The sequence below is a fragment of the Phytophthora sojae genome, assembly GCF_000149755.1.
Source record: "Phytophthora sojae unplaced genomic scaffold PHYSOscaffold_1, whole genome shotgun sequence".
NCBI lineage: Eukaryota > Oomycota > Peronosporomycetes > Peronosporales > Peronosporaceae > Phytophthora > Phytophthora sojae.
The window spans coordinates 7,049,454-7,075,425 of NW_009258115.1; the positions used below are offsets into that span (position 1 = coordinate 7,049,454).

Consider the following 25,972-nt stretch of genomic DNA (forward strand, 5'->3'; position numbering starts at 1 on the left):
CATCCATGGAGCTGAGCTTCCGGCTGTGCTCGGCCCAAGACTTGAACTGAGCTCCGTACTCAATCAAGTCTTTCCCCTGGCTGAGTACCACCGGGTACGTCCGCATGGCGGGCACGGACTTCTGCTGGGCTTGCAGCCGCAGCCTCTCGCGATACTCCGCGACAGTCGTAGACTGTGGAGTGAGGAGTCACTCTCGCAGAGACGTACGCAGTGCGAGCTCCTCCGGAGTACAGACCGCGGGCCCAATGGCGTGCAGCGCGAGAGACTGCTGAAACGCCTGTCGCAAGCCTCCGCGGGGCCACGAGGCCGGAAGCCGTAGTCAGCAGTGCTAGGGTTCTGCAGAGACCACCGGGAGCGCATGGGAGCCATCTGCGCCGCAACCTGCTCGGACTGAGCTTCGTCTAAAGGGTTGGAGATGACGGGGCGCAGGGGCATGTCTTCCGCACGAAGCGGCGAGTACCGTGGCTCCGTAAGATCTAAGAGGCCGAAGGAGCGCTGGGGAAATGGATTGGGAGTCCGCAGCGGCTGCCGCGGTTCCTCCCTCGGTGGCGCAGCGCGCGAAGTGGCGGGACGGCTCGGAGAGCGCACAGTAGACATGCGCGCAGGGAGCTCTTGGTCGCGACGGCTCGGAGAGTCAACTGGAGCCGGCGAGCCCTTTTCACGGCGCATCGATGGCGTGGACGAAGCGTCGTCGCGGATCGGGGAGCGTTGCGTGGGTGGAGACCCATATCCGCGGTTCGGAGAATTTTCCATGGACTCGTCCACTTCACCCTCTACGCCGAAGAATTCCCGGAGACACATGATACGGCGGGTTGGTTCTCGCGGAGAGCTGAGGCTTGCGCGCTGCAAGCTGTGCTTCAGGCGGTGCGCCACGAAGTACTCGGACACCGAGAGCCTGGAAGGCGTCGAGGGTGTGCGCGGGGGCGCTGGTGTTCGCGAAGGTGCGGGGGCACGCTGTGCAGAAGCACGAGAGGAGCGAGGCTCCGAGGCGGATCTCGCGAGAGACTGCCTGCTGTCCCTGTCGAAAGACCAAAAGGCTTTATGACTTGAAGTCATATGAGGGCGCGTTGCACCGAGAAGTTCTCCGATAAGACCACGCGATGTAGGTTGACTAGTTCGAGAAGGAGGCTTGACGGAACAAGACCCGCGGTCGACCGTTAAGCGTGAACACACGTGCCCACGGTTTGGTGGGGGAGGGTGCAACCGTGTTACACGAGAGTTACCCGAAGGGTTACGAAGTGTGGGACACACAGGCGTTGTGGGTACGCACTGTATAACCTATTTCAGTAGGAGAATCAGTACATGACTTCAGAGCCACTGATTATGCATATGACTAGGGTTTACTATGCTAGATAGTGAACCGGATACATTTATTGTGCTTTGCAGTTATTTTGCCGACCATTTTAGGCGCTAAATATGGCAAAGCCTGCTCTTAAATATGTGTGAAAGAAGATACACGACCTGCTAAAATTATGCATAAATCCACCTCCTCATATATATATCGACTTAGGAGGGTCTGTCAGCAGCCATGCATTGGTCCAGTACACCACCGTCCGTGATCTCCAGCACATCCACCCTCTTATGCATAATTGCCGTGTGTGTAGGTGCTTGTGGATAAAAACCGACAGAATTGCAGCTGCACAGCCACAATTGCACTTTTGAAAGTGCAATTGTGGCGCTTTTAGCGTAATTCTTGGTCTCCACCCATTTATGCACCTCGATGTATCGTAAATCTAGCAGGAGGTCGCTTTACATACAGCAAATCTCGCCTCATATTGCCAAAATCAATGCAAAGCACAATACACCATAGGCGGCTTGGCCGCGCTGACGCGAATTACATTCAGTTTGAGATTTACACACTAAAGAGTTAAGGGTTGACTCTTGGAGTCCGTAAGGTTTACGGACTCGTACGTTCTGGTATTAGAACGGGCTAGCTTAAGCCGAGAGTCTGTGAGTCTGTTACGTCTTCCTCTTACGCTAAAGCTACGGCAGCGCAGATGCAGAGGAGGTCCTCGATGAAATTGTGATTGGCGTGCTATTTAATAAATTTATTGTCCCTGGAATCGATAAGTATTTTTTTGGGAACTAGGCGAAATGTGAAGAATACTTGTGTACAGGAGCAAAACATTTCAGGTTCGTGCAATAGTAATTTGGGCCTGTTGCTACATATTGCTGACGATGACATTTCGTTTAGCTTTTTTTCCAGCTAGATCGATAACTTCAATGGAAAAATGCAACAAGCAAATAGTAGCCACCGTCGGCGGCAGCTCTTATTCCAGATACTTTGGAGACGTATAGCACCTGTACGCACAGTGGATCTCCGCTGAAATGGGTGAAGAATTCAGGAAAACCCCCAAATCAATACTCGCGTCGTATCAACTGTAAAATAAAGGTGAAATGGTAAGGCTAAGCGAGTTTTTCTAGCTAATTCTAACAAACTCTAAACTAATAAATTCCGTTTCTGTGAGTATGTCACGCTTTTTCGGTCTTTTGATTGGCTGATACTAACATTATACCTCTTTAATACACAACACTCTGACGACATTGATTGTTGACTTCCCAATGTACTAAGGTAAGTGACGAAATGTCCTGCTGTCATAATAGCCGTGTTCGACGCTTCTACAGGAGCTATAAACTGGGTGTGTCCTCTAAATGTTAGCACTCGATCTGGAATAGAAGGAGATAGACCTCGATGAAACCATCACGTAACCGGCCAAATACAATCGAAGTTGTATTTCGTCAACGCGGGGGTCTGATTGGCTAGTGGGTGCCTACCAAAACTAGAGAAATCACCCGACAGAGATGCAGCAGATATGACAGGTCTTAAACGGAGCATACATCTTGTGAGACGTAAAAATGTTCACAATAAACAGCCCTACCCCTAGATTTATGTCGTATAGCCATCATAAAAAATAACGTTGAAATTTTGTTGACCATCCCTCTCCAGGCATATCGGCGACATAACTCATCTCGTGCACCGCCAGCTTCAACCTATCACTTCGAAAAATCGCGGCCAAGTGACAAGCGCCTGCAAGCGCTGCAGTCAGCATCAAAGAGACACCGGGTAAGCTGCCTGATACGACTAGCGGCTTGGTCGAAACTATGCTAACATGTTTTACTAAGACGCGCAGCGATCATGGTTCGTCTCGTACACTCCGCCGTGCACTGGACCGCACGATGCATCCTGGACTCATCGAGTGAAGACGAAACGTGCCGCCGAATGTGCAGCGAGGCGGCACCCAAGCGCCAGCCGAGAGCGCGAAGTCTTCCTCCTCCGGGAGCACCAGCTCCACGGGGACCACGACGCCGCCGTGGATGTCGCCACAGCACGGGCTCCGCGTCCCGAAGGAGGTGTCCAATCCCTCAGCGAAGGCTTCGACAGCTGGCGTCACGGTGGCCACGGCGCCCGAGGCGGATCTCGCCACGCCTGCAACCCCGCCGCCCACGAGGAATCCGCGTAGCACGACAACGTCGTCGCCGGTTCTGCTGGAAGGTCCGCCATCCCCCCCCCAAAATCGTCTTCGCCGCCAGACCGAAGGCCGCTCCGTGAGCGCCATAGCTCGCGCAGCGAGCGACGTGCGGCTGCTGGGCCGTGTCAACGTCGCGAGCGGCGTCATGAAGCGACACCGCCGACGGTGGCGCCGAATGGTGTCATGCTCGCAGCCCGTGGGTCGGCGTCTCTGGTTCCAGCGCACCCAGCTCACACTCGTGGTGTTCACTACCAAGACCGCTTCGTTCCCGCCCGCAGGCCATTCTCCGTAGCCCACCTCCGCACGCAATTTAACCCCACGGGGGTCATCTTCCCTGCGGTCCCGCACTTCGGCTCGTGCGACTGTGAGGACCCGTGCCGAGTTGGACGCTGCCACAACTCCCTCATTCAGCTCTATTGCAACGTGAACTGTTGCCCCTACAGCAGCAACTGTGGGAATGGTTTGGTCGAGTCGACCAAGGTTGCCTTGGCAAGGAACGTGGTGACCAGACAATTAGCCGTGGTGGCGCAGGAGTTCATCGCTGCTGGCGTGATTTTGGGCGAATACCTGGGAGAGATTGAGCATGTGAATGCCTCTCACGCTGCTAGTCCGCGGCATGAAGGCTATCTGCTAGTCATGACGCAGAGGCCCGAGACACCAAGTCACCCCGTCCGAGTAGTCGTCAACGCGCAGCAGATAGGGGGACTAATGCGCTTCGTCAACCACTCGTGCGCGCCTGTGGCGCGCTTCTTGGAAGTTGTGAATGGGCGGCGGACCACGGTCGTGGTGGCCACCACGCACGCCTTCTACGAGGGAGACGAGATTACCGTGGACTACGAACCGGATCTTTGGTTCGTGTGCCGCTGTGGCCACGCAAATTGCTGCCACCGCGACATCCAAGACAAGCAAGACCCGTAGGCGGCGCTCTCAAGGTCGAGGTCTAGTTGAAGTCAAGAATAAGTAGTGGGAGATTTGCAGCAATTGGTATGGAAATTGTATTCAAATCTGGTTCGCTGTTGAATCTAACTGCGTTGAAGTGCTTCTATCCCTTGTAACTTGCCTTTGCTGTTGACGTGCCAGCAGAAATCGCCGTGAACTTGGCGCCAAAATGAACGCTGTGAGCTGCTTTTTGCCTCTATGTTAATCTTTGTATCAACCACGAGCTCGCTCAGTTTGCGCGCCAAATAGGCCCACGAGTAGCTGTACGCACCAACGAAGTACGCGCCAACTTCAAGTAGCAGTGCTGTGTTTGCCTTGCTGGAGCCTCCTTCGGCGACGGAGAGGAAACCAAGCTCCTGTCGCTCGCATTATTGGTTTTTCCAAGCCTCGCTCAAGTCCACCCCCCCCCCCCCACTCGACCCCGTTCACCTCCTCCTACGCTGCTCTCCTGATGAACGATGCCGTCACCTTGACACCTACATGTTACTGTTTGACACTCACAACCTCGTGTATTTGCTTTGGTTATAGATGGCGAAGTTGCGTGGAAGCACTAACTACAAGTTGTCCGAAGTGCGCCGCCTTCTGGCGCTCGTCGAACACTACCTCCCGCTTGGCAAGGACGAATGGGAGCGACTCGCAAACTCCTACAACACGCACCGAGACTGTGGTGTGGCCGAGCGCGGCCGCGAGAGCCTCCGTCGAAAGTTCAGGGTGCTCTATAGTGTGCGGTAACCTACGGGAGTGGCCGACATGCCGCCACATGTGCAGCTGGCGAAGTAGCTTAAACAAGCTATCGACGACAAGGCCAGCGTCGTCAACATGGACGACGGTGCTGACGTCGACCAAGAAGAGGAGGAGTATGAGCAGGACTTCTCGTTCGACTTCGAGGGCGAGGAGGGGCTCGGGGACAACACGCGCGAAGACGCCGACGCTGACACGGGCGGGAGCACCACCACTAACGACTCGATGCACTCCGGCGAGACGCCGACGTCGGTCGGTGACAGCGTAGACAACGCGGACCTGTCGGAGCTACTCGACGCAGCCGGCGTCTCACGCGCCGCGCCCTCCTCTGCCGTTGGCGCCGTCGATGCAGCGCAAGTTGCGCTCTAGCTGAGCAAAGAAGGTTTGGCAATGGCCCACTGCTGCAGCGGCGCCGCCGGCGCATCGACGACAGCAGCCAGCGCTGCTAAGGCAAAGGCTGGGTCGCAGCAAGGCACTAAAGGGCGCGCGCCGAGCAAGAAGGAGTCCAAGCCGAAAGGCTACGCGACTTCCTCGAACCGACTTGGAGGTATCGACTAGGCTGACTTTCGTGACACCGTGAGGCGCAAGCGCGCCCTCGAGAACGACGAGAAGCTCTCGGAGGCTAGCTTCGCCAAGGCAAGCGCGTGAAGGCTACCAGGGCGACCGTCGAGCTCAAGAAGCGTCTGCCCGACTTGGAGAGCAGCGCCAGCAACATAGGCGGATCCATGTTTGAGATGATGCTGCTAATCCGCGATGAGAGCGAGCGCAAGGCTGAGCTCCGCCGCGCTGAAGAAGAGCAGCGTCGTCGCGACGAGATTCCTGCTCGCGAAGCCCGCTACCTTGCCGACAAGGCAGAAGCAGAGGAGCGCAACCGTCACGAGAGACTGGAGACCGAGGAGCGGCGCTGTCAGGTTAAACAAGAGGCGGAGGAGCGCGCCCGTCGTGACAAGGAAGATGCTCGGGCTCGCACTCAAGAGCTGTTGCTCATTCTGGGCGCTCTAACGAAGAAAGACTGAGCCACAAATGCTCTAGCGTGGCGGAGACAGCAAGGAGATCGAAAGAGGGAGGAAGTGCACGTAGCGTATCATCTTCAATACAGCCCTTAGTCGCAAGCAACAGGATACCTAGCTTTTGTTGCGAGAATTGACAGCATGTATTCAATTGTAGCTATTAACGTGCATGCTGCACGAACGAAGGTGCAATTACGTTGTACTAGTACGTGAAAGCTACGGACAGTGATGCAAAACATTTCATCCACACCACTACAGCGCTAGCTGCTCGGGCATCTCCATCACGCTGGAGAACGTGGTCTTGATCTCTGAAATACCGACTGTGCGAACTCTGTAGTTTGCAAGCCGGAATAGGTTGTCGATGCGCATGCATCGTAGGTTCGGGTCGTAGGGCAGCGGCAAGTTGAGTCTGCTGTAGACCTTTTGTACGCTACCCATTCCCCATTCTGCAGCCTGGCGGATGGAATTGACAGCATTGTGCAGGGTGCGTGCGGTGACGCGCAGTGAAGGCTCAATTTTTTCGATATCTCCGTCCTTCAACGGGGTGAAGATTCGCCCCGTCATGGCCGTGGAGCACGGGAAGGCGGAATCGGAAACTACGCTCATACGACCATCGGGGCAGTACTAAAGTCCGTCAGCTTGCCGCGGAACTCCAAGGACGTGTCCGAGTCGTTCCACGACCCCGGACAGTTGTGGCGAGACTAGATAATGCAGCCATCAGCTGCAAAGTAGATCGTGCCGGTAACGAAGACCGAGTGCAGCCAGCCATTGTACATGGCGTTCTGAAGGTCTGTGTTAGAAGGCTCTTGCACCTGTACAACACATTGCAAAAGCATTTAGAGTTAATGAATATACAAAGTAAAAGGCAAGTTCAAGAGCATGCATACGTACACGAAGATGCTTACCATCTAAAACGTGCGGGTGAGTACAGGCTCACGCTTGTTGACCATCCGCGCCAATTCTACCTGGCGCGAGGGAGAGGGCCACGAGATACGCGCAGGCGCGTAGCCGTTCAGCGCCCGCGCTAGCGCCTCTTCGGCTTTGCGCAGCGTCCTGGAGAGCGTGCTGGGCGGGACCCCAAAGGTGATGCATAGGGAGCTCTGGTCCATCGACCCGACGTAGAAGGTAAGAACGAGACCCATCACTTGGTGTAAGTAGCACAGCTTGGGTGGGCACCCTCTCGACGACAGCGGCCGCATGTAGTAGAAGCAGCAAAATCTACAGAGCAACTGATCAAAGGCGCTACTGTACTCGTAGCAGTAGTGTTAGAATAGAGATGTAATACAGGCCTTTCAAAGAACTCACCGCGTCAGACTCGTAGCGTTCAAGAAGTTGATGTCAGTGCCGTACTCGTACAGCGTCATCCAGGCGGGTGCACACGGCGCGTCGAGACACTGCGTGGTGAGGTACTGACGCGAGCGCATGGCGACGCGCCACTCCTGCTCCAGCAGGAGTTGATGAACGTCGCGGCGAGCGTCGCGCACGCGCTCGGTGTGCGTCTTGTACGCCTCGTAGAGAGGCAGGATCACGCCGTCGTCTCCGTCAACCATTGTCGCGCTTGAGCAGGAGGGAGTAGGAAGGGAAATGGCGAACTTCAAGCCTACTATTCGCGAACTTCAAGCGGATCTGGAAAGATTCAGCCCCAAAGTGTCCCACACTAACTGTTCTATAGTGCGATCAAAGACTTGAAATGAGACTATTAGGATCGACCAGAGTTTGCTCATTAATACATTTGTGGCGGCCAAATTTTAGGATATGTCAACATATTTTCGTGTTAAGCCTGACATAGCTTCTGCATCCATGTCGGGTGATTTCTCTATTTTTGGTAGGCACCCAGTGGTCGTCTCAGATTAGGGTATCGACAGCAATCACTGCCGGCACCCTTGTCTTCGATGCCGAACCGATTGCTACAATTGTAGCACAGAGAGCAGCTTTTTGCCTAGAAACACAACCCATGACATACAACAAGAACGTGTGACACCCCATCCTCAGTTGAAAATTCGAGGGTCAGGACACAAGTAGAATAGCAGCACAGACACCCTGCGCCCCAAACGATACAAAGCTATCCTCGCAGAGTTCATGTGATTTCACGATGAGTGCAGCTACACTGCTTACGCGACGTTCACCAGGGAAACCCTACTCAGAATCTGCCCCGACGACGTGTGCAGATGGATGAACTACTGCGCGCTCGGCGAGCCAGACCCGAGTGGCGACGCCAAGCCTGTTCATGGCAGAGACTTGACGCTAGAGTACGCAAAGAAGGCCTTAGTGCTTCATTCCCCGCGTCACGGTTCCGTGGGACCCCATCAGGAAGGAAGAGAACTCTACACGCTTCGAGTCTGTCAACAAGGTGATCAAGTCCGTGAAGCGCTCTGAAGTTCAAAGAGAAGGTGTGAAGTCAGCTGCGAGACGCCCCATTGAGTTCAAGGAGTTACTCAACCTGCTCGAGCTCGTCCGCTCGTCTCACGCACAGGGCGTGCTCAACTTCCTGGTGAGCGGCGTTCTTACTCTGCAGTGGTATCTCATCACGCGCATTGACGACATGATGAAGTTAAACCTCGACAGCTTTTTCCAAACGTGCAGCACCCAGGCACGCTGTTGTACCAGCTCCGGTGGTCGAAGAACATTTCAGAAGAGTGTGATTCGCCCGAGCACATTCTGCTGGGGACTTAAGATCCTCGCGTTTGCGTACTGTTAAACATGACAATATATTTGGAGACCAGCGCAAAAGCGAGCACGTCTGCATATGTGTTTGGTAACACATAGGATGGTGGCCGAATAGTATGTCGGTTTCTGCAGGACGTGTTCAGCAAAGGCGATTTTCACAAGCTGAAGCAGGGCAACTTGGGTACGCACAGTTTGTATAAGGGTGCAGCAACGTGTGCGAGTTGGAGTGGGCTTCCGAAGGACAACATCAATCGCCACGGACGATGGCGTACTCGCAAGAATATTGTGGACGTTTATATTGACAACACATAATCCTACCAGATGATGTTGCTACTGCCGCGCTGGCCGGTCCTCTTGGGTCATGCATTTACGTGCTAAAAAAAGGTGTTCAATCCGTCATGGATACGCTTCTAGTGGACCAAATCACCAGTACGATCAAGCAAAGATGGGAGAAGATGTTGCGCGATTTTTGGCGTTGCCGCTGCCGTGGGCATCACTTGTAAGCAACGGCAGCTTTAACTACAAACTAGTTCCAGCGGAATTGAAGCAACGCGTTGTACAGGCGTACGCCAACGCAGGCGGAAACGCTGCAACTAATCCTGTAAGACGCGTGCCGATTCGCGTTTCCCGTGACGGAGCTCAGCTCGAGCTCATTGAGCTGCAAGATGGCGCCTCCGGCGCCTCAGAAGCAGCGCCCACCGAGCCAACTCAAGCAGATACGTCGGCGGACAGCACCCGAATGGAGTTTGCAGCGCTGCACACACAGGCTTTTGCCTCCTACGCCAGGTGTCGAGCGTCATCAACGAGACGCTGGTACTTCGCAGCGAAATGCAGCGGAGGCACCAAAAGATGTTTGCTCGATTGCGACGGATCTCGATACAGCCTGTGGCTCACACAGTTCAAGCCCAAGTTGTTAGAGACGACGTACCAGCTTAGCAGTATTACCGAAGCAACACAAAGATCTTTACGAGATCTGGCATGACTTTGCGTTCGGGCTCGGTGGATCCAAAGCCGCGAAGCACTTCACTTCTGTCGAGCGAGGGCCTAACAAGTTCGTGTTCTCGCGCAGGAAAGCATTCTGGGATGTTGCCACCTACCTCGTCAGAGCGGGCTTCACCAGTGATGTTGCTATCGATAAGGTGTATGCTGCGTACGGCCGGCAGCGCTCAGTGACAGGTATTCTTCTTCAGATGCGCTATGGCCGTAAGCATAGCGGTCATCCTGAGCTCGGCGAGTAGCACTGTCATTCTAACGGCTAATACATATTTTCATCCAATCCCAGCGTAGCATACCTGCCAATATTTATACGGTACCACCATCTAGTTATGGTGCAGGCCTTGAAGGTGGCGGAGAGCTTCGTGCGGATGTAGTATACGTCGATAGCTAAATTGTTAGACGCGACCCTGCCTTCAGTAAAAAAGGTAGCTGTTATCGCACCAAGCTCGAGTGTTCCCGGGTTCCCCATTGGGCCGCCACATCTGCGATTTGTTTCGCTACAGCTAGCCGTTCGTTATACTTCTCGGATTCGCTCTTTGCCCTGGGGTTCTTGGTCGGCGCCACAGTAGCAACCTCAAAAGAGGCATCCATTTCTGCGACTGGTGTTGCTGCGACTGTGCAAAATGTTTCGAGAATTCAACGTGCGTCGATGATGCTCTCTGGTAGTAGCAGTTTTTGGTTTGCTATGAGTCTGTTAACACATTACGCCAACATGGAAGGCGGTGAGTAACGTGTAAGACCCACGAGCCTGTACATGAGCTGGGGTTCATGGTGTATTCGTCGGGAACGTCATCGACAGCACCATTGTCGGGGTCGTACTGGATAAGTATGTACGGGTCCCCGGGGTAGTAGTGATACCTAGTAGATGCTTTGACGCCAAAATCCCATTGCTGGTTCACTAGTTCCATCTCATGTGGAGATAACCTCTGAGCCAATGTACTCAATTCGTCGTGATAGTTGGCATTACATGCATACCAATACGACCTAGCTTAGAGCGCTAGTCTTTCTCGTGTACGGTTTGCCAGAACATTTAAGTCACAAATCAATCGTCAACGGCTGTGGGTCGATTCACCAGTGTCGTGAGTGTCTGCTAGCTCGATTCTAGACTACAAAACATGATCAGGAAATGAGGATAAGCTAACGAGAAATCTCCACTCCAGCTTATAAATTGCTTCCCCAATCACGTGATGTAGGCTGATTTTGGCTAACTATAATACCCAGATCTCTTGAAAGGTTGTTACGCAAAAATCGCACTTTGCGGGGGTTTACAAAACGAAGGATATCTCGAAAACGGCTGGGTAACTTTCGCCAAAAATGATCAGGAAATGAGGATAAGCGTACGAAAAATCTCCTCTGCAGCTTATAAATTGCTTTCCCAATCTTTAAGTACACCGCTTATTGGTGTGATTCCCCATGTGAGGGATGTTCCTGCGGTTTATGGAGCTCCACATCAATACACAGTTCGATTTCAGCATTGCGAACCACTGCTCGCGCATTTTGCTGCACCGAAATGCTGCTCTCACTGTATCGAGAACTGTATCAAACACGCTCTGTGTAGAAGCGCTCACCAGCAAACGAGAGAGCTGCTTTAATTGTAATCAGTCTTTGCTGCCTCACGATGAAGGCATTGAACTACATGAAAATGGCACCTTTTCGGGTCCCAGGAAATTCTTCTTCTAGAACAGCGATCTCCGTAAAATATTTATCGATCATGGTGCACAGGGTTCATGTGAGTATCGGGCAGGCGGTTTTAAACTACTCAATAGCCATCTGCAACCGTTCCTTCCGCTCGTTTTCAACCACGCTGTGCTGTTCGTACAAGCAATGATACAGTTGAACAAAAAACAGAACCGATTTCATATTCAACTCACTTTACCTGGCTATGTTGACTCTTTCCGTCGGCCATGGACTATGAATGAAAGCAATTTGTACTTAGCCTTGTTAGTGTCATGCGTAGCATCAATCAGCAATACCTCCGGAAAGTGCTTGAAGATTGAGACCACGTGAGCTGCCTGTACTGTGATAACTTCAGCGAGCTCCTAGAAAAATATATGTCGTCCGTTTAACATTACACTTTCAACGACCAGTGATACCAATATTTACTTACGTCAGTGAGAAACACCTTGACAATATTCCCGTCCTTCGAGAATCCTTTTAAGTAGTCCACGATACTCTCTTCCAGCGTTTTAGTGCCCAGAGCCTTTTTTTCTAGTCATGCAATTAGATTAGGAACATCCTTCATGGTGGATTCAGCTGACGAGAGCTCCAAAATATACTCAAAAATTCGTTTTCCGTTGGAGCTGGCCTTGCGAAGTTTTTTTTTACGTCTGCGAGGACGGCCTCTTCATGTAGACGTCGCATCTCGTGGTACAGTTTGTAGTACTCAACTCCAACGCGGGTGATTATGCTCGACGCACTGACATGAGATGTGGACTTCCCACACCGCTGGAGCAACGAGCTTTTCGGAAGCTGTTATCTAAAGTGTATGAATATTAACACATAGGGGAGCTAACGGCCCCGTAAACGGCGCAGCGCTCTAAGTAGCCCATCAGCAAGATTTTTTATTGTTATAAAGTAAATACGTGCAAGGGACGTGGCGCCAACGAACACCTCCCGGCCGTTTGTAACTGATAATACGAGTGGTTGAAGCCAATGTGTGCCGATCTCGAAGCCTACAACCTCCGTTGCTACGCCAGTTATCGTATCGATAATGTACGCGATATGCGTTGTGCTGTAAGTTTGGGTACAGAGGCAGTGGAAGGACGTGGAATAATTTGGAAGGCCAGCTTGATTTTTCAATGGCATCTACAGCTATGGACGCGTTTCTTGAGGAATACGCCAGTGGCGAAGAGGAATTTACTGGCTGCGGAACAGAATATGATGAGATTGTTGATTTTTGAGTTAATCCCTCGGATTCCTCAAGTGTTGACAAACCTATTGAGTACACCCCGAGAAAAGAAATATTCAACTTCAGGCGCTATGTCGATTTGCAAATTATTGGTGGGTCGCAGACACTGAACCAGCAAATAACTGGGGACCGTCCCAAAGCCACCTCGCATTGCGCCCCAGCTTTTAAAGTCGCAACTGCAGCAAAGCAACCCGGCACGTCAGCGAAACCGCGGGCGCAACGAAAATATCCCATCAAGCATGCGAGCAATGAAACGCAAAAACGTGTTCATGCAATTGCTCGGGGAAAGGCGCTGGTCGGGTTATCAGTATCGGCAATGTCACATTTGAGGCATATGCTGAACGTATAAGCATACTGAAAATTCGTCGCAACTACTTTACGGCCATGAATCTAAAACAAGTGGAGATGTTCAAAAGCCGATGCAGAGAAGAACTCGACACAACTATCTCCCAGGGCGGTTTAGTAGTAAAAGTGGCTGGGATCACACACAATGTGGCTACTCTCCGTTTGATGCAGTGTGAAACGCTTCAATACTGCGACAGATACGTTGAATTGGATTCAACACTGCTCGTCATTATCACAACGCAGTCTGTTCGCTAGCTGATACACCTTTAATGGATGAAATTGTGGAGCAAGTAAAATAAAGGACTGTTCTGGATAGTGTTGCAATGGTAAATGATGGTATTATCCAGAAACACTCATGTGACCCCCCCCCCCCCCCCCCGGGATAACTGTTTCAATTAGACCATCTTAAATTTCTGTAGCGTTTTTATATACGTTTTAGATACCGAGAGATGTGTTAATGCTGAAATCGTTAATCATGAAGGAAACGAGATCGACAGAAAGGCACATACACCGGAGTATTTCAACGATACTGCTATACAGCAATACGATGTAAAATTGCTGATTGCGGCGACAACAAAACCTTTTTGTGATCATAGCGCCCACTCAGCGCATGCATTTTGAAGTTTGCAGTAGCAAAATGTATCCAAGGTCTTTCTGCAATAGACCGGCTAATTGTTGCCACTTTGGAATACAAACTAAAGTAAACATGATTCGGCTGCACATTCATTATACATTGCTAATTGTTTATCGTACTATACATCACACGCCAAAGTGATGTATAAGGCTGCGAATCCCAGGTTCTCAGAAGCTATATTCTGTTGATACTGCTTTTATATTTTCCGTTACGCCATGTAGTATTATTATGTGAAGATCTAGCATTTGACCGAACTTTAATATTTGGTAAAATGTTGTATGTGTAAACAAAATGTTCGGGTTTAAGCGTTTAGCACGCAGGAAAAACTAGTAATATGTGCAGATAAAACTATTTTCAATAGACGTCGCCTACATCAGGGAATTTTTGTTTCGAACCAACGGCATCCGTTTTAGAAATAACGGTCCAATGGGCATTATATCTGGCATATAAATAATACATAGACAAGCTAAAGCTTTAACATCATAGCGATTACCAATATTGGAAAATGCTAGTCGGTTTTTACCCCATTCAAAGGTCTGACAAATCGGGTCGTGGTTACCAACTTGTACCAATTGGGAGGCGATTCTACACCAATATCTACAAATACATTTAGAGCGATACAAAAATAGTGCCGAAAACTTACCCCAAATTGGTTCTGAGTAAAAAATTTCACGGAGCGATTTCATCTTAACTTCTGCGCGTCAGATACTGATACCATGGTATTCGCCGATTCATGATGTCGTCGACGTTCTTGCCGCAACACACTTCATAAACTATCCTATATGCTGTGCCTCTGCAACAGCAGCCCATTCATCACAAAAATGTGCAAAGGAAAGGCCGTGCTGGGTATCTGCATGGACCATAAGTCAGGACTTTGTGGCCCCTCTCGATGCTGCGCCTACCACTGCTGACGCTGAAGTGAACCCCGCGCTTGCGTTGGTGGACCTCTTTAAACGGCAGTCGGAGAATGCGCTTGCCTTCTCGAAGGTACTAGATTACAAACAACACTACGCGAGACATTACGTTAAAACGGTATACCCACCCAAGTAAAAGTACATAGATGTTACCTTGCATCTTGTCGGCCTCAAGGGTACATCTCCAGCTATTGTCGCCGCCGTGCAAAACCGTCTCGCAGCTGCTGTCCCTGCTCACCTGGAGCGCTATCAGCTCGTCGAATCCGCGCAGCTGTCCACACGCCCGCCGTCCCGCACGGCCGTCGCCTCCTCCAGCGCTCTGCGTGGCATTGACACTGAGCTGCAGCTGCAACTACTAGCCTCTAGCACCATCACCTCGCCCGAGGCCACGCAGCTGATCACACGCCCGCTGTCCGTCCAGCTCCCGATGCTAGTGCATTGGAGGCCATCACCCCAACCGAGGACCGCCGTCGCAGCCGCAGCACGCCGCACACAATCGTCACGCTGATGCTCACGATGTTCGTCTCGGCGACCATCACCCCACGAGAGGCCAAGCCACCGTCCGCGTCAGATAAAACGGCGAGGCCACTCATACACTGTATCAGGCTTTGGTACACCTTTCATGGTGCGACGCCTAGGGTAACATTCGCTAGAAAATGGCCGCGCGAGCAGCCCAGCTCCAAACATCTACCGCCGGACCCCAAACACAAGTCGGCCCTGTGACCTAAGCCGACGCTCAACGACCGGCTACTTACGGTGCCATCAGCGCCATTGACCCCGCTGCTGTAGGCACCCACCGCGTTTTCGACCCCCCCCCCCCCCTTCTGTAGAACACGGCGCGGAATCGCTCATAGGATCCGCCTAAAATCTGGGGCTATTTTATCCTGTTCAGTATTGTTTGAGGTGTCCCCCTTCTATCCTCGCTGCCGATCTCGCCGCCGTCATCACCGACCATTAGCGGCCAACAATGGCACGACTACTGAGCGCTTGTTGAAGCGTTGGAGGCTGTCCAATGCAGCTCCTACGGCTTAATTTCAGGGCACTTCGAGGGCCAGGCGAAAGGTTAAAGCATATCCGTTACGAGCAAGGTATTTTAACTTTCGATGTTTGACAGAGATGCGTTTGTGCGTTTTGGTATGATTGTTACCGGTAGCGCGACATTGATTAGGTAAACGAGACGCGCTTAATGAGTAGAAGGCGTTGACCTTTTTCGGGAGTTTTATTTAAAGAAGCAAGACAAGTTTCGAAAGCAAGTTGTCGTTGTTACACCGGGGTTGCAGAACAGACGATTGAATCCTACATCCAAAGCACTATCCTGGAAGCGATGTCGCTGTGGAAAATTGGGTCTGGTTCCTGACACGCACTGAAGTCTCTGCGCGGTGGAACGGACCAATACGTCTACAGAGATTTCCCTATATTTAAAACGGCTCGAAACTATTTGCAGAAAGACACAGTACCAGCGTCTGTGATTGCTGTGCTAATGAATAGTACTCGGCTACATGTCTACCACGGTTGCTATGGGGTATCGAAACCCGTAGTACCATTAGGCGCTTCTTTCCATCTTTACTGAGTTGTCTTCAATGACAAGAATACACCTCTTCTATAACCCACCGTGTTTTACGTCCCCACTACCGTAAAAAGCTGGCGCACACATTAACAATCTGTAGCCATTTGATGGAATAGCTTACCGGAATATATGCATTTCCTGTAACCACGGGTTCGTGCAACAACAAGTGTAAAAACTAAAACCCGACCATTTATATAAAGGTGACACCCTGTCTGCCGACCAACACTCATCCTTAATCAAAAACTGGTTTTTCTAATGTTATTTTACATTGAACTGAAACAACTTTATTTTGCAGTGTTAGTTTCAAGTTGAGGAGCTGGGGGCTTCGAATCCGTTAAACGATCATCGCTAGTACGAGGGCCGATTGGGACAGACCAGCTTTCATAACTCCTCCTCTAATAGTAACGTCTGAGATCGTCTCCCATGTCTTTACTACAATTGACGTAATTAAATTACGCCGCTCCGTGGGGGTTGCGCTGTGGTCATTGTTGCAGTGCGGTTGGGCGTAAAGCTTACGACACACACGCTGACAGCGTAGTGGCACCAGGTGGGACTAACTCCTCGTCCTTCATGGCATCTTCAACCTGAGCACGCACGGTGCTCACCTTGCGCGCTTTTAGACTATCCAACCGTTGCACGCGACAAAAGGTGACAGACGGCTTCCACACCGACAACCAACATTAATTACAATTAGAAAAAAGTAAAAATAAAATAAAACCAGCAAATCAATTTATTACCTCCTTGATCCATTCCAACATGACTCGCTCGTCGCAATATGCGGTCTTCTGCACTGCTAATACAACCTTCTCATCCTTGTGAAAAGTATTCATATGCACCTCCGCTTCGACCTTGCACCCTTGCACCCCGGCAAATTCGATGAAAGGAGGCAACTTAACACCGGTAGCGGAGGCACACAGAAAAACACTTGCACGAAAGGAATTTTCAGACATCCCTCGCGTACAAGCAGAGTCATTATGTTAAAACATATCATACGATAAACTTACCTTGAACGACATCGACGTCGCGCTCACCTTGGAAGGTGATTGTCATCTTGGGGTTCATGTCGACATAAATCGAAGTCTGGCCCATGTTAAAAAGACGCTCGTATTTTACGTACCCCTGAATGCCTGAGCAGGTCTCTAGCTTGTACCGCATTGAGTGTCCCAACTCGTCCGCTACAATCTACAGTAGAAAATAGATTGCCGCTGTTCAGTATCTCCGTCGCTTTCGCAAGCGCAACCGCCTTTCTATTCGTAGAATTACTCACAAGGGACGCCGAAAGAGGCAGCAAGCCCAGGTAAATATTTTTTTATTGTACTAATTCACTGAAATGTAACTTTATTTTTACGCACTTATTGTTTTTGGATCAATGGTGGTTTCACCTAAGAAAATCCACCAACGGTTCTGAGATAACCGGTAATTAACTGATAGAATTATAATGATACAGTAACGTTATGAGATGATTTTTTCTTAAATATTCATAATAAAAGTATAGTGTTTTATTAGGTGAAATCGTCGCATCTTCACCAGGGCGCAAAATTAGCACATCCGTGGTCGTTGCCTCGAGAATTCGGTCGAACGAATCGTTCTTCTTTTCCACATGATCAACTCGTTGTGCTTCTTCGGAAAGAATATCCAGACCTTGAAGCACTGCGCTGAGCACTAGGTAGGGTGTAGGTTACGACCCGCCCATTATCCATATTTCGCGATAACCCGCTTGCATCCAGTACTCTGACCGTTACGAGTACGCCTTCTTCCTTGTAAATTGTTGCTTGGAGTAGTAGTACTCCGGCTCGACTGCGTATTGGTTGGTACCGCCCCGCTTCAATCTCCCCACGGGAACAATCATTTTCTGTTGGAAGGGCAGATGTCCCACTAAAACCAGCTACGCATTTAGGTACAACAGAGCCGGCGCATCGCTTTTGATGACTTTACTCCAATCGAACTGATCAAATACGTGACGATTCTTGTAGATTCTCGATATTTTATATGTATTCGATACAGAACCACCCATAAAATATTTGGCCGTATTTTTTCAATCCATTCGGTTGCTGAATCAATACGATCTTCAGCAGGCTCGTCGTCCTCGACGTCTTAGTCCCGGTTGCCGGTGTCCAGATCCTGCACTACCTGATCATCGGAGACCTGGTCGCCGGAGTGCTGAACGCAGGAGTCCTCGTTAATCGGAGTCCCGATCGCTGGCTAGTCCCCAAAACAGAAGGACCAGTTGATATCTCCGGTTGGGCCCTATGCGTTTTCACGAACTGGTTTGCATACGTTCTGAATATAATTGCTCGTCACCTGTAAGCGCGCAAATATTTGGTGCAGTTGGAGACTTGGCTCAACACAGAGGGTACCCTCGCTTAGGCTCGGAAACATCAGAAGACCGTTACTGTTAAAAATAAGCCGCTGGGGTACTGCACATTCATTGTACTGCAAAATGGACTTCTTCATTTGGACGGTTATAACTGCCTTGTGTAGCCCTTCGCACGCTGGTGGCAGTTCGTGGTCGACTCGGTTGTAAAAACTTGGTACGCCTTGATGGAATCGCCCAGCCAAACTTTCATAATGAGCTTGCATTTCCCATACAGCTTGCATGTTTATTTCCACACCGCATTCGGCTGCCAATCATCGAATGTTTAGCACTATCGCAAACTCGGCTTCGGTGGGATGGATCCGTATGTCGTCATCACTCCTCCCCTCGTATCATCCTCCCCCCCCCTATCCATCTCTCCCCCCGTATCTACGGTTTTCACTACCGCTCGGCGTGTTACAGCTCTCTTTCCTTCTCCGTCCGTCGTCACCGCGCCTCAATGCGCAAATAATTCAACACGTTTGGCAAGCACTGCGTGAGATATATACAAATTGATCAGAATGCCTATCCCACGGACGAAATACCAAAAACACCAGCATAATTATAGTCAAACACCTGCAGAACCAGCCGATACACCAGTTCAATAATCAAACACCACGATCTGCAAATCCTAAAGACCTTGCCCTATGAGTGTCGGCATTTCATTCGTACCACTGTGACCAATGAATGATGTGAACAAGAACGCGTGGCAGACAACCCCACCTATTTGTCATTCCGCTCATGAAGGCCCAGCAGCTAGAATCGCGAAACGCCGTGGGTGTGACGTCTGCCCCCAACGACGACGTGACGCCTTGTACCACAACGCCCGCAGCCCATGACGACACCCAAAGTCATGATGATCTACGGCGCTCGCGCCCCATAGCCCCAGGCGCAAATCGTAAAACTCCATGCTCTTACATCATAAAATGTTTTTAAACGGGACGGCCTCTGGTGCTTTTGCGCGATGCCTACTGCCTTTCACACGAACATAAACATCCAGCCGAATGTTTTCTTCTTTGTTCTTCGCGCCTGCACGCGCCAAGTCTCCCCTAAACAGAACCATATCGCCTTAAGTTAACGTCTCACGCCCCCCCCATACCCCCCTTTACCAATCACAATTACTGAGCCTTGAACGACCTATGCTTAAGAAAATCGCGCGCAATCTAAAACTGGGAGAAACCTTAATAACCATCGGTCTTCTACCACCAGGTGTCAACTTCCGATGGATACCACGTAACCTCCCAGCGATAGTTTGCCCCCCATACACACACAACCCTACCGCAATCCTATCACCACAACATCAACAGCGGCGGGCCAGTTACTGGAGACGCCTAAGCCAGCAATTCGGGGAAGTAGGAAGGAAGACTAGTACATGTGAGGACGGCTGGAGACGCGTGTGTATGATAGCGATTTCGTAGCGATGACGTATTGACGAAACAAGGGTCTTTTTTAACGGGGCACGTATGGGTGGGGGCTTTTCTAGAGTTATCTGCATTGTGGAATGTTGGCTACACGGGGAAGTGTAAGGTGTTTAGTCGCGAGCTGGGCGAGCAGGCGCTTGAAAACGGTGAAGAGCTGGATGCTATGGACCCCTTTCGGGGACAGGTGTCTCTAGAACTTCTCGAAAACGGAGTCAGCAGCATTCACGGTTGATGTTGGGGTAGAGTGGAGCGCTTAGCCATCCTTCTCGACAGCCGCGAGATTCGACAGTAAGATGAAGTTAAACCACAGGTAAATGACGTTGCTTGAGGCACAACAGATGTTCCGCCGTGAGTATGGAACGATCCAGAAGTGCAAGAAGCTAGAGAACGCTTTTGACGGGTCCGTAAGACAAGGTTTATTGTCGTGAAAACGTTTGGTATGGTCGCCAAGATCGTAGTGGCCGCCTTTAAGGCCGTTCGGAACGATCCGGCCGTCCCCAACGGTGCCGCTATCGCTAGGACGGTTGCAGTAGTGGTAGATTGAGCGATACGGTTTCATAAACATGAATTCCTTGTTCCAGTGCTTACATATGAAGCCGATAGTTGTGAATCAACCGGCAAAGTACCAGCATAGAGAAGCAAACTATAGTCAGCACTCCACAGGTCGAGATCGTATTTCGACGCATAAAATATAGCATAGCTTTTTGTATGTTTTGTGAAAACTACTGCTCTGCAAAACGATATCAATTAATCAAAGAACTCAGGTACGCGTCCTGTAACTCTGTTATATTCAGAGCGGCCTCTTCTGGTCTGAACACGACTCGTTGACCAGGTTCTTTCGCGCGATAGTCATTCAGGCGATAAATTGCCACAGGAAGTAGTTGTCGTCGCGAATAAATTGTTTGGACCAGTGATGCTAAACTAGGATGGTGTAGACAAGGAAGGGTCCTTCGGGCTGGCACTAAAGGCGATTGATGGGTTTCGGAAAGCAAATCTATGTTAAGCGAGCAAACGTCACTGCTCTGAGGTTTTGACGCCACAACTTCGCGCAGAGGATACTCACTGCACTAGACGCAACTACAACCACCAGGCATTTCAAGTGAATTTGTGCATAAGCTTCATGCCTGGTTCGTGTACACATGTGGTTCAGATCCTGTCACCGAGGCTGGGACGAACCGACCGCGAGTACGTTCCTGAAATCGCTTCGTACATGCGAGCCAAAGGCACATGTATGATGGAGAAGGGTGGTTTGGGTGCGCCAGACAGACCGTTTAAATTCTCTATGAGGTGTGTAGCGGATCTATTCAATCCCAGCGTATTATCCATTGTATGGCTTATTGACATAGGGTAATATATAGGGTGCTTCATGTAGTCAATATGGCTTATTGACTACATGAAGCAATATGGCTTATTGACTACATGAAGCACCCTATATATTACCCTATGTAAACACGAACAACTAGGGCTCTGCAAAGGCTGCGGTGGAGTTACAGAAGTTGTTATTTGCCCATACAACTTCAATACTTCCGTAGAAGCCAAATTTGATTTTCTAAGAATCCGTTTTGCTAACGCTGAATCAAATAGATATGCATAACATGGGCGAACTAAATCTAACCTCGTGTATATTGTAGCAACAACACTTTACCACACAACTAACCTGGTGTATATTGTAGCAACAACACTTGATAACACTTTTACTTGTTCCATAATGCATCGTTTCACATTTTTCGCAATGGGATGTAGAAGTTTATGTTGAACCAATATTAGTGCTGCCGTAAATGGTGTAGAACGATACATACGCAGCGTTTTACAAACTCTTATAAATGCTACTCGGCTCCTCTACAAAACCATGTTTGGGTTACCTGAAAAGCGGTGTAAACACTGCACGATGCTTCATATCGCAAATTATCTTACTTACAATAATAAATACATGGGGTCAAAATGGTTATCCTTTATCCCCCCCTATTTCGTCCACCCGTAGATTCGAAATCATATCGGTAGGACGGCTTTAAAATCAGATGTCGGGAATTGACAGGATTTACATCTAAAAAATTGGCAAAAAGTTTAGTGAGATATCTACGCGCTATGAATTTAGGTTTACAATACCGTCGCTATTTGACTCCCTCCCCCCTACAAGTTGCAAGTTTGAAATCTGAGCTCATTCTCTCCAGTCGACCTATCCACGCACTTAATAATCTATCTACGCATTGCATAAGTTATTGCATTCAAACTCATATTATAACGGATTTTACCAAATGCAAGCCCTGTATTTATTAAAATTGGTGTGGTGAAAATGACTTTGCTGTCTAAGAATTGAAGCCCTGCATCAAATAGAAGCCCGGATTGGTAACTAATTTAATACAAACCCGGGCTATAAATATTTTTTACCGAAACTTACCAATCAGAGGCCATGTCTAAGTGAGAAGGCCCACGAAGTCCATAAATATAATCTCTTCAAGATAAAACAAATTTTACTCTGGACAACGTCAGAAGAAAAAACAATGGACCTATTCGCATTCGAAGAAGAAAAAGAAATGGCTAACTATGTAAACATTGTTCATTATAAGTACTAGAGGAGATAAACATTAGCTTGTACCAATCGTCTAATACATTCTAATACAACAAAAACAATAGCAGGGAAACACACTCAGCTTAACCATTAGATCTCGTGGTCAGTTACCCTGCAACTGACAAAATGATAGTTCGAGACAGCGATCAACGCAAAAAGCACAATACTGCACACAGATAAGATGGTATCATATTAGTACCCAGTTCATTGTCATGAGGTTGACTTATCTCTCAAAACCGCTATCATTAACCAATTGACTGTGTATTATTGCATCCACAGGTAACTGATCGTTTACTAGCCTACGTACGACAGGCGAGCGTGAACACTACGATCGATATTCAAGCGAGCATCGCGGCGGCGCCGATACGCCCGCTGTGTCTCCGCTCGCCGGGGCCTTCTCTCCTCTGCTATCGCCGGGTACTTCGCTGCGACCGAGCGGTAGAAATCGCTGTCGTCACTGCGGAGAGGGTTCATGCGAGCTTGAAAGTTAGTCATAGCGAAGCACAGAGAGCAAACCTTGTCGAAAGCACTCTCATTCCACTTGAAGGTGGCGTGCATAATGCGCCACAGACTGCACACACGCCCGAAAAAGTTCTCCACAATGACGCGATCAGACGAGACGCGTATATTCCAGATAACGTCATCAGCCATTCCTTGGCTTCTTCTTGGGGTGTATGGCGCGGAGCATGGAGGCAGCAACATGGTAGCCCTTGTCGGCAAGAAGTACCCATATATCTTGGTAGTCTGCAGCACCTTCGCCGTGGTCGTCGAGCAAGCTCTCATTGGCTGGTTTTCTCATCAACTCTCTGTTTGGCCACTGCAGCACCTTCGCCGTGGTCGTCGAGCAAGCTCTCATTGGCTGGTTTTCTCATCAACTCTCTGTTTGGCCACGTAATTGGTCAAAATGGTAATGTCCGACACAGCCCCCGCGCTGTGATTAGTGAAAAATAGACAGAAGCTTCAGCTTTGAACCAGTACAGCTTGTGCTTGTTCGAGAAATAGCGACGGGCTTATTCGAATCGGCCGGATGGACGCAGCGCTGGCTGGAACTTCACGTCAACGGCGTAGAGAGGATAAGGGTAGTTCGTGAAGATCTTCCCATTGCCGCGGTGGTCGCTCATCTATGGGGTGGTGACGAACGTGTCAAGCATGGCATCTCGTGCAGTAGCCTCATCTTGCCGAAGTGAGGCGAGAACATTTGCAGCGGAGCGTATGTGGAGGCGGTAGGGGTGCGGTGGGGTGGGCGTCTGGGCGTGAAAACGAAAGTGAGCCTAACCACAGAGTGCGGTAGTGACCTGGAGACCGCAGGCACCATTGGTTTTGGCGCGAAAGTGCTTGGTCGGCGCGAGACCGCCGGCCTAGGCGATTGCACAATCGATGCGCAGTTCACCATTCGTTTTGTTGTTTACTGTAATATTGGCAGTAGGAATAGATAAGTGATATTTTGACATCTATGAACATCAGTGATTGGGGCACACCATAGCGATGATCAAATTTGTCAGTGACCGAGTAACCCAATAATCTATTACAATTGTAGTAACATTGCGCAATTTTTACCATAACTGCAGTGGAGATCTATTGATGGTATTATACTGCCTATCGTCCAAGGTCAAGCGATCAAACAATATTTGAGTGATTTAAGAACGCGGCTCAACGATCATATAGCTGGTCATATTCGATTTATCTTACACACCTACTGTACAGTTTATCGCTTTGCTTACAACATATAACCCCTCGTTAAAACAGATCCGGCAGTATTAAATATTAGTCTGGGTGTTATTCGATAAAATCCGTTACGTCTTTCTTGACTCAATCCTACCGGTAGGAGGTAGCCCATATCTACCAGTAATGGCAAAAAGTTTAGACGCCTTTGGGGGGGGGGGGGGAGGGGGGGGGTTGGTGGTGTTCTGCACATATATATCAGCATCTAGAACGTACTTTCAGGTGAAAACGACTTTTTGATTTCCTTGAGCAACGCGCAGCGTTTTGACAAAGTTTCAACTTGTAATTCGGCGTATTAAGAAATATGATAATTTTGAAAGGTAGCATGTGACACCACTGTATCTACGGGTAGTATTTTTACCTAGGGGGTAAAGATTAATAAGAGGAGCGAAAGAGTCCGCACCCGCTCACAATATAGGACACGGGCAGAGCCTGCAATCTCAGTTCGTTCTTCACCAACGTGGGGCACGCAAGTCATGAATTACCCGTGCTTCGTCTTCTTCGAAAGGCATATCTTTTCGCGCCAAGTTTTTCGCGGTCCCGCAGATAAGGACGCTACCTTGGCCGGCTCGCTCGCCCACCTTAATCCGATTACGAATCTCTAGTTGATCATGAGCCAGGACATCTACGCCAACGACATACAGTTCAGCAGCGTCAGCGAACTATCGGCTGCGGTCTTTAAGGCCTGGGATGCGATTGACATAGCGGTACTTCAGTCACCGATCTCATCCATGCCTCGCTGCTGCATGGAATGCATCAAGAAGCACGCTAACAAGGCCCACGACTAATGTAGCCATCCGTTCAGCATCATACTTTTTCACTTGGGTTTTGTATTTGTGATGGGAGTATCATATGTTTGTCATAATAGCTACACCGGTCACTTGTATGGTAGCCCCATCATGTGTGCATCAATACGACGCCCGGTAAATCTGGGGTACCATTAAGCTGGAATTGTTTTCGTAATTCGACAAGGGTCGCGTTTTTTTTATGTGGTCTTACTTTGATTGCTACATTGAGTTCATTCTCGACTCCGTCAGCGTCGGATGAGCGCCTCGCTCAAAACATGCGAACACGATGGTCAGCAACATGTTTCTCCACCCTTGACAACACTAAACCACCCTGCATTAGCATACCATAGACCCTTCAGGCCGCCGTACTGGGTACAATATTGCTTCAGCAAAGAATACTTACCTTCCATAGGGTTCAGCATGGGGAATAAGGACCCAGCCTAAAAACAAACAGGTCGTCCATCTCGCCAATCTCCGGCTCCAACCGGGTCTCCGTTTGGGTTTGGGCAGGGACGTTTTGAGGATGATGAAGACCTTTCGCCCATCGAAGTAACACACTGAAAACTTTCCAAGCTCTTGACCTTGGAGTAGATCCGCAGCGCGAAGGCCGCATTATCCTCCATACGAATACTGACTCAGGCCAGTTGGTGTAATACTAGGTCATCTTCTGTAGATACATCGTATTGTACTTGCCGATCCTTTCCTAGCAATGTTGGTAGCTTCAGTATTGCACGCTCGCCTGTAGCTGCATGGCCTTGGTTACGCTTACAGAAAAAAATATTATAGTTGGTTTCGTCGTAGTTTCCGTCTGACATGTGCTTGATGAAATTCTCAGTAAACGTTTTGCGCTTCAACTTATTGGGTTCAATATTACATGTAGACGGCTCACGTCTAACCTGCAGTAGCAACAGGATTAACAGACCTGTGA

General features: G+C 49.7%; 7 protein-coding genes across 7 annotated transcripts; 4 read left to right on the forward strand and 3 right to left on the reverse strand.

The window, feature by feature from the left end:
* Positions 1-3,653: 3,653 nt before the first annotated feature.
* On the forward strand, positions 3,654-4,388 carry PHYSODRAFT_322312 (hypothetical protein; the record flags this gene model as incomplete). The annotated part of the gene is made up of 1 exon (XM_009517655.1): positions 3,654-4,388. One exon carries the CDS (start codon positions 3,654-3,656, stop codon positions 4,386-4,388), a length of 735 nt encoding a protein of 244 aa, XP_009515950.1.
* Positions 4,389-5,794: 1,406 nt separating this feature from the next.
* On the forward strand, positions 5,795-6,166 carry PHYSODRAFT_467483 (hypothetical protein; the record flags this gene model as incomplete). The annotated part of the gene is made up of 1 exon (XM_009517656.1): positions 5,795-6,166. A coding segment is annotated over one exon (372 nt), but the record flags the coding sequence as incomplete, so codon positions are not given.
* A 246-nt stretch (positions 6,167-6,412) lies between these two features.
* Positions 6,413-6,996, reverse strand: PHYSODRAFT_472945 (hypothetical protein; the record flags this gene model as incomplete). The annotated part of the gene is made up of 2 exons (XM_009517657.1): positions 6,413-6,590; positions 6,935-6,996. The coding sequence occupies 2 exons, from the start codon at positions 6,994-6,996 to the stop codon at positions 6,413-6,415; spliced, it is 240 nt and encodes a 79-aa protein (XP_009515952.1).
* A 72-nt stretch (positions 6,997-7,068) lies between these two features.
* PHYSODRAFT_476154 (hypothetical protein) lies at positions 7,069-7,710 on the reverse strand (the record flags this gene model as incomplete). Its single annotated transcript, XM_009517658.1, has 2 exons — positions 7,069-7,405; positions 7,466-7,710. The coding sequence occupies 2 exons, from the start codon at positions 7,708-7,710 to the stop codon at positions 7,069-7,071; spliced, it is 582 nt and encodes a 193-aa protein (XP_009515953.1).
* Positions 7,711-8,114: 404 nt separating this feature from the next.
* PHYSODRAFT_309455 (hypothetical protein) lies at positions 8,115-10,065 on the forward strand (the record flags this gene model as incomplete). The annotated part of the gene is made up of 6 exons (XM_009517659.1): positions 8,115-8,132; positions 8,258-8,428; positions 8,927-9,095; positions 9,149-9,256; positions 9,280-9,613; positions 9,759-10,065. 6 exons carry the CDS (start codon positions 8,115-8,117, stop codon positions 10,063-10,065), a joined length of 1,107 nt encoding a protein of 368 aa, XP_009515954.1.
* A 5,916-nt stretch (positions 10,066-15,981) lies between these two features.
* On the forward strand, positions 15,982-16,149 carry PHYSODRAFT_466524 (hypothetical protein; the record flags this gene model as incomplete). The annotated part of the gene is made up of 1 exon (XM_009517660.1): positions 15,982-16,149. A coding segment is annotated over one exon (168 nt), but the record flags the coding sequence as incomplete, so codon positions are not given.
* Positions 16,150-16,703: 554 nt separating this feature from the next.
* Positions 16,704-17,280, reverse strand: PHYSODRAFT_473228 (hypothetical protein; the record flags this gene model as incomplete). The annotated part of the gene is made up of 3 exons (XM_009517661.1): positions 16,704-16,850; positions 16,929-17,143; positions 17,196-17,280. 3 exons carry the CDS (start codon positions 17,278-17,280, stop codon positions 16,704-16,706), a joined length of 447 nt encoding a protein of 148 aa, XP_009515956.1.
* Between the last annotated feature and the right edge of the window lie 8,692 nt (positions 17,281-25,972).